We start from the raw sequence: 12,996 nt of genomic DNA, 5'->3' as shown, positions 1-12,996 counted from the left end.
CGAGTCCCACATCGGGCTCCTTGCTCATCGGGGAGCCTGCTTCTCCCTCTGCCTCTGCCTGCCATTCTGTCTGCCTGTGCTCGCTCTCTCTCCCTCTCTCTCTCTCTGACAGATAAATAAATAAAATCTTAAAAAAAAAATTAAAAATAAAATAAAATGAAGGTTTTTAAAAAAGAAAAGAAAGACTTTTTTTTACCTGAAACTTTTCTTTTCCATTCTGGATTTGTTTTTAGAATTACAGAATCTCAGTGTTTGAAGGAGCCTTAATGTTTATTGAACTGGACTAATCAACTGTCTTACACTTGGTTCCTTCTGACTGTTATTGTTGACAAGCAGTCATCTGACATTTGCTTAATAACATTCATTCCAGTGACCAGAGTTCATTGCCTCCTGAGCATCCTGTTTGGTCTTAGAACCATTCTGACTCTTGAGGTGCCTCAGTGGCTCAGTGGGTTAAGCCTCTGCCTTCGGCTTGGGTCGTGATCTCAGGGTCCTGGGATCAAGCCCCACATCAGGCTCTCTGCTGAGCGGGGAGCCTGCTTCCCTTCCTCTCTCTCTGCCTCCCTCTCTGCCTACTTGTGATCTCTGTCTGTCAAATAAATAAATAAAATCTTAAAAAAAAACACAAAACTGTTCTGACTCTTAAGACAGTTCTTACATTTAGTCAATTAATATCTATAAAACGGAGAACCTACTATATGCCAAGAGCTTGTTGGGTGCTTTTTATTCATACATCCATGAGAGCAAGATAGATGCAGTGCTTGCTTTCATGTGGCTTTTCATTGCCTCAAAATATATAACTCAAAATAACACTTCCTTTTAATTGTTGCTAATTCTATCCCTTGGATTTCTGGAGAACACCTCAAACGATATTTGACATGACATCGTTCAAGTTTTTGAAAACAGCTATCATATACCTCAGTTTGTTGTCTCGGCTAAATTTTGCCTATTCATTTGAACTTTTCTCAGAGTATATCATTGTTTCATTTCTCTTGAGAATAAATTATTTCTTAAAGTTATACAAATCACTGAAGTAGGGCATTGTAAGGAAATGGATTCTTGGGAAAATTTCTCATCTTTTGAAAGTGTAATAGCACTCAGTATCCTAGTAAATTCTAATTCATAAAATTGGAGTGTGCCACCTCTGCCCTGTAGTAGTGTTTGTGGACATAATTCCAGCACAGAGCTGTGCTGGCAGGATGTGGTCTTGGTCAGAGATAAGAGTCAAAACAAGGGAGTGGGGACTTGTTGGAATGAACATGTGATGGATGAAGTACTGCGTGTCATGACTCCTTTAAATTGAGTTTTGGGAATTTATTTTCTGATGCTCTTTTTCTCATAGTCTTTTTTCATTACACTTCCCCCCTTTTCTTACCCCTCTGGAGCTTTTCCCTTTGTGTCTTTATTGTCAGTGTTTGTAATTTTGAATGTCTATAGTGTTCTTCAGAGGAAAGACACTGTATAAAGCTGAAAATACTTTAATAGCCCCACAAAATTTGAAGTAGTACACTTAACATCTTTAGTCATAAATCACCTGTCCCTGTTTTTTAGAATTCTGTTGTTATTTATATGTTATACATGATGAAACTGAGTCACCAAAAAGCTGAATAATGTGTGCATCTAGTATAGGAAGTTAGGAGCAAAACAGAGATTGGAACCTGAAACTGTCTCAATCTCAGTTTGTTACTCAGTGTACACTGATATCATATCACACAAAAATCAGTGATAAAGCTAGTAATTGTCCATAAATTGAATACATGTGGTAGTTTCTAATATGTAGCTTTGTAAATTAGTGACTAAAATTAACTTTTTCTTTTTTAAACCCTTGCTTTTCTAGATATTTGTGTTGGGAAAAGATGGTGAAAATAATAATTCTTACCCATCTTAAGTTATTTTTTTAGATACTTAGCAATTTGGAAGATATTTTAAGATTAACCATGGTTATCTTAGGTTATAGTTAGATAGGTGCTTCTTGGATTCTAGGTTTCCCCTAGCACTTTTCCTTGCAGAATGAGGTGAAAGAGTATGCCTTGCTAACCTGGCTTTCATGTCAGTGTTTTCTTCCTTTAATGCGATAAGCTGTCAAGTCAAGAGTCAGTAGATACCATTTAGGTGTTTATGGGTTCTGGATATTACAGTTTTTATAGGTAGTCCGGATATAGAGTTTTCATAACGGGTAAGGAAGGGTAACATATGGAATCTATAGCTTTAAATTTTTACCTCAAATACTTTTTTAAAAAGTGAGTGGTATATAAACAAACTGAGAAACAGCAATACTGCTTATGCCCAGTGCTTTTCTTCCCCATGCCAGGAATTTCCTTAGGAGTCATATGCATGATCATATGTCAGTGATAGCAATATAGAATGTTGTTTTTAAAGCTGTATAAGTCTTGTCATTGCTCCTTACCAATCTACTGAAAAGTTTTCTTGGGGGGGGGGTTGATTAGTTAATTAGTTAATTAAATAAAGATGTGAGCGCCCAGTTGTGGGGGAATAGGTTGTCCACATTGTGGTGATGTAGTGATCCGGATGACTTAGTGAATAATTCTGTAGTGTTCTCACTTGGTTTTAGAATCTGTTTTTAAAATAATATTTGAGGGGTGCCTGGGTGGCTCAATGGGTTAAAGCCTCTGCCTTCGGCTCAGATTATTGTCCCGGGGTTCTGGGATCGAGCCCTGTGTTGGGCTCTCTGCTCAGAGGGGAGCCTGCTTCCCCCACTCACTCTCTGCCTGCCTCTCTGCCTACTTGTGATCTCTGTCTATCAAATAAATAAATAAAATAAAATAATATTTGAAGCATATATGGGTGGCAGTCAGTTAGGTGTCAGACTCTTGGTTTTGGCTCAGGTTGTGGTCTTAGAGTGGTGAGATGGAGCCCAATGGCTGGCTCCATGCTCAGCATGGAGTCTGCTTAACACCATCTTTCCCTCTCCCTCTGCCCCCCGCAAATAAATAAATAAGTTTAAAAAAATAAAAATAATATGTGAATATGTACATGTGATGTATAAAGGAAATTCTCCATTTTCTAATGGTTTATAAAATGATGCAAAGGAGAAAAATACTTAAACATGCCATGTCTTTGCTTAATAGTTGTTTTTGTGTCAATTTTTATGTTGAGATTAATTAGGGGTCTCTGGTTATTTTGATCAAAATTTTTTTTAAGGTTTTATTTATTTATTTATTAGCATGCACGTGGGGAGAGAGTTGGGGAGAGAATCTGGAATAGATTCCGTGCTGATCATGGAGCCTGGAGCTCTGTGCTTGGGCTCTATCCTATGACCCTAGATCGTGACCTGAGCCAAAACTTAGAGTCGTGGGATGCTTAACCCGCTCAGTCATTCAAGTGCCCCATTGACTGACCAGCTTTTCAAAGTTTATTTTGATTATATTTGAAGTAAAAAATACATTAACAAGAGTTGACCAGGCATTAGAAACAACTAAAAGCTCAGTCAACTGTTTTCTGGACAAGATTAGAAATAACTTCTGTAAGGATATTTTTCTTTGCATTTCAGCTTGTTTTTAAGTCAAGACATCCTAAAGAGATTGCATTTTATGGTGACATTTTCAAAGTATCCTTTAGTTCTTTAAACATTCTCAGGAAAAAGGTGCTGTTAACAAAGGATATTTACTAGCACTTTCGAGATTCATGTCTTCATAGAATCTAAACATCAAAGCACATTCTTAAACGTCTAAAAATGACTTGTTTCATAGGAAAAAATCTTAGCTTGGGCATAGGCAAGGATTTCTTAACTCTGGATGTAGAAATCACTAGTCATAAAAGAGGAAGATTGATAAACTGGATTTCCTCAAAATCAGAGCCTTTTGCTCTTCAACAGACACTGTCAAGAAAATGGAAACAGCAAGACACAGCTAGGAGAAAATATTCTGACAAAGGACTTGCATCTAGAATTTATTTAAAAACAAAAATAAAACCAATAAGAAGAAAGATAGCCAATTTTAAAAAGTGGCAGGAAAAATGAATAGATATTTCCCAAAAGAATATATATACAAATGACCATCAAGCACATGAAAAAATATTCATCTTCATTAGTCATCAAGGAAATGCAGTTTAAAATCATTACTGTCATTATATATTCTTGAACATAATGTGTCGTGATCAAAATCAGATCACTGGTTCCTGTGACAGTATGGAGGTGATTTCACAAGGGAACTGTCTGGGGAGATAGAAATGTTCTGTATCTTGATTGGAGTAGAGATTACACAAATGTAAAAATTTATATCACATTCAGTAAAATGGCTAATTTTAAAGACTTTCAGTAGCAGAAGTTGATGATGATATGGAATAACTGGAGCTCTCCTGCACTCCTGGTAAAAGCATAAATGGTAAAGCAAACATTTGTTTGGTGTACAAATGTTGGAAAACAGTTCGACAGTTTCTTATAAATTAAAAATTCACCTTCCTTTTATTTTTTAAAGATGTTATTTATTTGAGAGAGTGAGAGAAAGAACACTAGCAGGGTGAGGGGTGGGGGCAGCAGAGGGAGAAGCAGGCTCTCTGCTGAGCAAGGAGCCCGACCTGGGACTCTGGGATCGTGACCGAGCTGAACGCAGACACTGAACCAGTGTCAACTGACACTGTCACCTGAGCCACCCAGGGGTCCCTCACCTACCTTTTAACTTAGCAATTCTACTCTTTTAGTTACCTACCCAAAAGAATTGAAAACATATATTCAGAAAAAGCCTTGTATAAACATATTTATAGCAGCTTTATATTTAATAACCCAAACCAGAAACATGACTACTAGGAGAAGAGATTGTAGAATATTCATGAATAGAATGTTATGCAGCAGTTAAAACAAATGAACTATTTATATACACAACAAAATGGAAAAGTCTCATGGTTGTTAAGCTGAGTAAAGAAGCTAGGCACAAGAGTACCTACTATTTAACAGATCTATATAGTAGAAATGAGATCGCTAGTTGCCTGTGGCGGGCATGGCAGGGTAACTGTAGAGTAGTATAAGGGAACTTTATGGGGAGATAGAAATGTTACTATATCTTGATTGGGATAGAAGCAACACAGGCTTATAAATTTATCAAATCGTTAAACTCTGTACTTCATGTTTTTTTTTTTTTTTATGATTTTATTTATTTATTTTAGAGAGCACACACATGAGTAGGCAAGGGGAGAGGCAAAGACAGAGAGATTCTCAAGTAGGCGCCACACCCAGCTCCTGAGCCTGATGCAGGCTGATCTCATGACCTGGAGATCATGATGTGAGCATAAACCAAGACTGATGCTCAACTGACTGAGCCACCCAGGCACCCCAGTCATTTAAATTAGATTTTATTACATGTATTTTATACCTTAATAAAGTTGATTTTTTTTTAAAAAACCTGTGTTTTTAAGACTTGTTTTAATTTCTTAAAAATATTTTAAAATAATGCTTTATATAACATTACCCATTTGTGTTATGTATTATTGTAATTAATGTAGCCATACATATTTCTGAGATGATGGTGTGAATGACACTGTCCTGAGCTCTCATTTGTGTCCACTTTAGGTGAATATGACCCCCAGGTAATAACTGGGTCTTCTGTACTTAGGACTCCTGAAAAACTATTCAGAGCTAAACTTGGCAGTTGAGGTCCTCTCAGTTTGGACAGGATTTAGTTGAAACAGCCTAGAGAATAATTGTAGAGCTTTTGAACCTTTTCCCTATGGTGTTTTAGTCTGTGACTTATTGAAAATACTATATGAAGAAACTGTCAGATTTAAATTTAATGAGCTTTCTTCTTTTCTCTCTAGCCCATTTTTCAGTGAAGAATTTTACTTTGAGATTCCAAGAACTTTCCAGTATTTGTCTTTCTATGTTTACGATAAGAATGTTTTACAAAGAGATCTTCGTATAGGTATGTACTAGTCATAACTATCTTTAATCTCAGCATTGGTGTTTATATTCATTTTTTCACTAAGTATAAAGTGTTGAAAACAGAATAGTACATGCTCAACATTTCTAATCCTTTTCTCTAGTCTTCAAGTTCATTTGTGAATCTTATTTTTAATTTCTATGCTCAGATGCAGTAACACTTTGGAAGTGTCTTGACTAATCTCTCCCAGCCCCCCATCATGGTGTCATATTCATATGTTTCCAAAATACTTGATGGGGCATTTTCCATAGTACTCTTTACACTTGTTCATCAGTTTGTTGTTTAATATCTGGACTCTCTAGTTGAACATGATATTTATGAAGGTAGAGATTATTGCTCACAGAGTGCCGTACATTTAATAGATGTTTGGTAAGTATTTGCTGAATGCTTCAAAGAGTGTTTTTACCAAAGATCACAGTGTTTGATCCCCCAAAGAACATTTATTTTTCAAGGTTTTCTGATTGAAGTAATAAATTGCTTTAATCCAGACATGTATTTTTCTCTCTGGCTGTGTTGGTGACCATTAACTCTCTTTCTTAAATAATTGTCTAAGGCTGGGGTGTGATCTGTGGGCGTGTAGTAGAACAAAGGGAAATGGACACATATGTGTCACATTCATGGTCTTTGCTCCAGTGTCTAGATTTTAATAAAATGTGGTAGAGGTCTATAATTTACTTGCCTTATCCTCTCACTTTTTAGTATCATGAATTTTGTCATCTCTATCTCTCTCTCTTCTGATTTGAAATATACTTAGGTCTTCCACAGTTTAAATGATTAAGCTTTATTTGACTTTGTCCTCTTAACTACCACCTAATTTGTTTCTGCTTTTGCTCCTGAACTCCTTAAGAAGTAGTTTGTTTCCTTCTTCTGCTTACTGCTTCTTTCTTTTTAAATCATCGAAATCTTGCTTATATATTTTTCTGACAAGCCTTTTTTGAAGTTTGTCAGAATCATTTTATTTTATTTTATTTTTTAAGTATTTTATTTGTTTATTTGACAGAGATCACAAGCAGGCAGAGAGGGAAGCAGAGGGGCAAGGGAAGCAGGCTCCCCGCTGAGTAGAGAGCCAGATGCTGGGCTCAATCCCAGAACCCTGGGATCCTGACCTGAGTGGAAGGCATAGGCTTTAACCCACTGAGCCACCCAGGCGCCCCTGTCAGAATCATTGTTGAGGAAATCAAATAACCTTTAAAAACAGTATATATTTTTTAAATTCTAAAACTATTAGAAGTTCTTAGTGACTAGTAGTGACTGTGCACAGAAATAACTACAGTTAATAATTTATGTATTTCTTTCCATTCTTTATGCATTTGTATTATTACATTGTACTATTCAGTCTTTTCCCCTTTTTTCATCTAATGATCCTATTCCCCTGTCATAGTATTTTAAAAAAATATTTGTTAAATAATAGCCTTTGAAAAGAAATGTATTATTTGAGCTACTTCTTTGTTGGTGAACAATTATGTTTTGAGATTTTTGGTACTCTTAATGGTGTTGCTATGAACATCCTTCTTGCATACACTTTTGCATCTCTTTTTCTTAGAATAAATTCCTAGAAGTAAAAATACTGAGTTAAAGGGTATGAATAATTTTTAACATTTCTTCTCTATTTTTTACATTGGCCCCCAGAAATACTTTGCTAATTTAAATTCCCCCAAACATGACAAGGGCATAACCATTTTCCCATACCCTGGTTATTCTTGGATATTAGCATTGAAAAAATTTTTTTGCAATTTGATAGGTGAAAAATAGTATTTTTTAACTTGTCTTTTTCTGATTATCAGTGAACTTGAGGAATTTTTCATATGTTTATTAGTCTTTTACATTTTTCTTCTATGAACTAGTTTTTCATTCTTATGTCCATTTTTCATTTGGGTGGATTTTGTTGTATTGCATACTTATTTGTTAAATATGTTAACTTTTATCAGCTGTATACATAACAAGTATTTTTTCTTTGTCACAAAAGGCATTTTTGGTAGTGTTGAATCTTTATCTGCCTCTCTGTCAAATTTGACTCTTTTGATTGCTTATTCAACTTGTTGAAAGCCAAGGAAAATACAATTTAATAACTTTGTATTTTCCTAGTTGTATTTCTTCTTTTGACATTTTATTTATATGCAGACTCTTGTCTCTTTAGAAAACCCTCAATTATGAATCACCCCTGAGGCCCCATCCTCAAGTCAATTAAACAGCCATTTACAAACACTTCTGTGTGGCATATAAAGGATGGGAATACTAAAATGAATAAGACTCATGTTATTCCCAGGCTATCAAAGAGGCACACTTTTACTGTAATTCTAATCTGTTATAATTGCATCTGTGCTGGAGGTCTGAACAGTACTTGGGAGCACAGACCACAGGTAATCTTGTTTGGTGGAGGATTAACAGACTACTTATACTTAGGAAAAGGAAGAAATTTCCAGGTAAAAGGGATTAGCAGAATTAGAGGAGAAAAGTGTTCGTGGTGTATCTGCTGGAATATATAATATTACTTAGGAAGAGGGCAGTAGAACTGAAGCAGGGAATATAAACTGGAGACAATTTGTGATGGACACTAAAGGTTGTCTAAGGACAGTAGTGCTGAGCCTTTTAAGAATGAGAAACCTCAGTGATCCGAAGGGGCATGTGCACCCGAATGTTTATAGCAGCAATGTCTACAATAGTCAAACTATGGAAAGAACCTAGATGTCCATCAACAGACGAATGGATAAAGAAGATGTGGTATATATACACAATGGAATACTATGCAGCCATCAAAAGAAATGAAATCTTGCCATTTGCAACGACGTGGATGGAACTAGAGGGTATCATGCTTAGTGAAATAAGTCAATTGGAGAAAGACAACTATCATATGATCTCCCTGATATGAGGGAGAGGAGATGCAACATGGGGGGTTAAGGGGGTAGGAGAAGAGTAAATGAAACAAGATGGGATTGGGAGGGAGACAAACCATAAGTGACTCTTAATCTCACAAAACAAACTGAGGGTTGATGGGGGGAGGGGGGTTTGGAGGGGGGGTGGGATTATGGACATTGGGGAGGGTATGTGCTATGGTGAGTGCTGTGAAGTGTGTAAACCTGGCGATTCACAGACCTGTACCCCTGGGGATAAAAATATATTATATGTTTATAAAAAATAAAATTAAAAAAAAAAAGAATGAGAAACCTCTTAAAAATTATATGTAACTATATATACATGAATACTTTTGTGGTTTAACAACTTCTGTGTCATACAGTGGTAACTGCCAAAGTCCAAACTCAGTATCTATAGATTAAGTATGTCAAATGTATATATTTGTAATTATATATAACTATATATATTCTTTTAAACTGTATATACACACACTTTATGTATGTAATCTGTAGTTTATGGTTTAGAGAGATTAGAGTCAGGGAGGATATTATCAAATGAGATGCAAAGGGCAATAGCAGTTTAAATGCAAATGAAGGAATGTACTTCATTGGAGGAGCTGCAGGTATGCTTTAGGGACTATAAGGGGAGAAGGGATGGGAGAAAGGAAAGAGTTAAAAATAGTCTTGTTTCTATGGCTGTCATTAACTGGGATTAAAAAAAATAACACAGGCCCATTCACCTTTGAGTAGGGGGTGAGAAGAGGAGAGGATGACTTTGATTTCAAACAAGTTAAACTTGTATTACCTGGGGAACATCTTGGTGGACACGTTGGTTGACTGTTGGAAATACAGATCTGAGGCTTAGAGAGAAGAGCAGGAGAGGTGAATTTGAGAGTTGTCAGCATTAAGCGATACTTGAAACCTCTGCTGGAATGAATGAAATTGCCCTGGGAGCAGATAAAGAAAATGCCAGGAAAATGAGGCTTCAGTGAAGGCTGATAAAGTTTATTAGGAGGGTAGGAAGGGAGGAGAGATTCTTATCTCAGAAGGCCAGGAGATTTTTTAATGTCAACAGCTAAAGAGAGAGAGAGCAGGATAAGGATTGGATAAAGGCTCTTGGTGATTATGAGCGACCCTTGAGAGTGTGTCTCTCTGATTATCATGTCTTCTTAAGAAAATGTTTTGTAATTTTCATTGTTTGCATATCATGTTATAGTCATCAATACAGTATTTGTTGAAAAGGCCTTTTGTTGAGATTTATTGTTTTGATTTCCAAAAATTCCCCTGTGCTTTGCTTTTGGTTTTTAAAGTAAAAGTCAGTCGTACTTTAAATTAAGAAAATTTTAAGTAAGAAATGATTCTTTTTTTAAAATATTGTATTTATTATTTGAGAGAGAGAAAGAGACCACAAGTAGGGAGGTGGGGGAAAGGGGCAGAAGCAGAGAGAGAAGCAGATTCCCTGCTGACCTGAGCTGAAGGCAACTGCTTAACTGACTGAGCCTCTAAGTAAAAATCTGTTTTTTGTGGAGTGGTAGCAGAAAGCCATAATTTGGTGTGAGAACTTTTGTTTGGAAATAAGTTTACTTTCATTAAGAGAGAAAATATCTACACTTAATAGCAGTTTTTTTCCCTTTTACACATGGGAAATTCAAAGTAAACTCAATTTGTACGTACCCTTTAAAGTAGAAAAATGGTTTTCATTTATGAATTTTTATGTTTTTGTAGTTTAACATTTTCTTTTGTCATTAACTCATAAAGTTGGGTTGTTGCTTTTTTTAAAAAAATCTGAGCTATTGAAAATTGGGTTCAGTCAATTATTTTTAACTCTTGGTTGCCAAATTGTAGATTAAACAGTGCCATATCATTTTCTGAAAGTGAAATTTGAACTTGAGAGAACATCTTTCAAACTTAAGATCTGAGAATGTGTGCTGGTCAGATATAGTTTTAAATGTTCATCATCATTAGCCATCAGGGAAATTGAAATCAAAACCACATTGAGATACCACCTTATACCAGTTAGAATAGCCAACATTAACAGGACAGGAAACAAGTGTTGGAGATGATGTGGAGAAAGGGAACCCTCTTACACTGTTGGTGGGAATGCAGCTTGGTGCAGCCACTTTGGAAAACAGTGTGGAGATTCCTTAAAAGATTAAAAATAGAGCTACCCTATGACCCTGCAGTTGCACTACTGGGTATTTACCCCAAAGCTATAGATGTAGTGAAAAGAAAGGCCATATGTACCCCAGTGTTCATAGCAGCAATGTCCACAATCACCAAACTGCAAAGAACCAAATTGCCCTTCAAAAGACGAATGGATAAAGAAGATCTGGTCCATATATACAATGGAGTATTACGGAGCCATCAGAAAGGATGAATACCCAACTTTTGTATCAGCATGGACGGGACTGGAGGAGATTATGCTGAGTGAAATAAGCAGAGAAAGTCAGTTATTATATGGTTTCACTTACTTGTGGAGCATAAGGAATAACATGGAGGATGTTAGGAGAAGGAAAGGAAAAGTGAATTGGGATAAATCAGAGGGGGAGGCAAACCATGAGAGACTGAACTCTGAGAAACAAACTGAGGGTTTTGGAGGGAAGGGGGGTTGGAGAATGGGTAAGCTTAGTGGTGGGTATTGAGGAGGGCATGTATTGCACGGAGCAGTGGTGTGGTGGGTAAACAATGAATCTTGAAACACTGAACAAAATGAAATAAAATAAATATATAGTTTTTTTTTAAGATTTTATTTATTTATTTGACAGAGATCACAAGTAGGCAGAGAGGCAGGCAGAGAGAGAGGGGGAAGCAGACTCCCTGCTGAGCAGAGAGCCCGATGCGGGGCTCGATCCCAGGACCCTGAGATCATCACCTGAGTCGAAGGCAGAGGCTTAACCCACTGAGCCACCCAGGTGGCCCCAAAATATATAGTTTTAAGAGCTTGTTTTTAATTTTTTTTTAAGATTTTTTATTTATTTCACAGAGAGAGAGAGGTCACAAGTAGGCAGAGAGGCAGGCAGAGACAGAGAGAGGGGACGCAGGCTCCCTGCTGAGCAGAGAGCCTGATGTGGGGCTTGATCCCAGGACCCTGAGATCATGACCTGAGCCAAAGGCAGAGGCTTTAACCCACTGAGCCACCCAGGCGCCCCTTGTTTTTAATTTTTAATTGAATAATATATGAATTTTTTTCTTTTTGTTGTGGTATTACAGATAATCCTAATTAATTTTGACTACTGACTCTCTCCTTTTCCTAGAAGTAATAACTTAACAATATGGGGCATAATATTTTATATGAGGCATCTTCATATGCCAGGTAGTTAGTGCAAAAACCCGATTAAATAGATCAGTTAAAAACTTGAGACCTAGGAACTATGCAATAAAAAGATAGGAAATGGGGCACCTGTGTGGCTCAGTGGGTTAAGCCTCTGCCTTCGGCTCAGGTCATGGTCCCAGGGTCCTGGGATCGAGCCCCACACCAGGCTCTCTGCTCAGCAGAGATCCTGCTTCCCCCTCTCTTTCTGCCTGCCTCTCTGCCTACTTGTGATCTCTTTCTCTCTGTCAAATAAATAAATAAAATCTTAAAAAAAAAAAAAAAGATAGCATGTTGCAAAAATACTGAATGACATATTGTTCTAAGGTATGGTGTCTTTTGAAAGAAAAAGAGAAAAGAAAAACTTTATATAGGAATGTATTTCCATTTCCAGTGAGACTAATAATGTGAAAATTAAAACATATATTTTACCTTATGTGTATTTTCTAGGTATTTTAGTTTAAGAGAGAGACTCAGACAACTAAACTGTGGTTATCTTAGTAGACTTTGGCAACTTTTTTCTTTACCCTTGGTTCATAACAGTATAAGAGAATTTCACTGGGGTATCAGACCGGAATTCCATTCATTACTGTCATTTACTAGCTGTGTGACCTTAAACACGTAACTTTACCTTCTTAGGCCTGGTTTATCTATAAAATAAGGCTGAGTTTAAGATTAAGCTCAGGTCTTTTCCAACTCCTTAATTTGTAATTTTGCTGGCATTTAGCTCTGAAGTCAAACTTAACTGTTTAAAAATTGCCTAAGACTACACTTTCATATCCGTTTGCATAGGGTCAGTATCAGTTATCTATTGCTGCATAACAAACCATTCCAGTATTTGGTGGCTTAATACATCAGCCATTTATTTGGCCATGATCCTGAGGGTTGTCACTTTGGGCTGAACTCAGCTGGTCTCACCTGGGGTCACCGATGTACAGTTATC

At 36.6% G+C, this 12,996-nt stretch overlaps 1 protein-coding gene across 3 annotated transcripts in view; it reads left to right on the top strand.

Annotated features, from left to right (window-relative positions):
- LOC111147253 (RAS p21 protein activator 2) overlaps positions 1-12,996 on the top strand; it is a 124,999-nt gene that overhangs the window by 26,091 nt on the left and 85,912 nt on the right. For all 3 annotated transcript variants that reach the window (XM_022503185.1, XM_022503192.1, XM_022503179.1), the window contains exon 3: positions 5,770-5,873. In XM_022503185.1, coding sequence (XP_022358893.1) covers positions 5,770-5,873 — 104 coding nt within the window. The remainder of the gene's footprint in view (positions 1-5,769; positions 5,874-12,996) is intronic.

The sequence above is a fragment of the Enhydra lutris genome, unplaced genomic scaffold, assembly GCF_002288905.1.
Source record: "Enhydra lutris kenyoni isolate GAN:26980312 unplaced genomic scaffold, ASM228890v2 scaffoldscaffold2, whole genome shotgun sequence".
Taxonomy (NCBI): Eukaryota; Metazoa; Chordata; class Mammalia; order Carnivora; family Mustelidae; genus Enhydra; species Enhydra lutris.
This window is presented reverse-complemented; position numbering and strand designations above follow the sequence as displayed.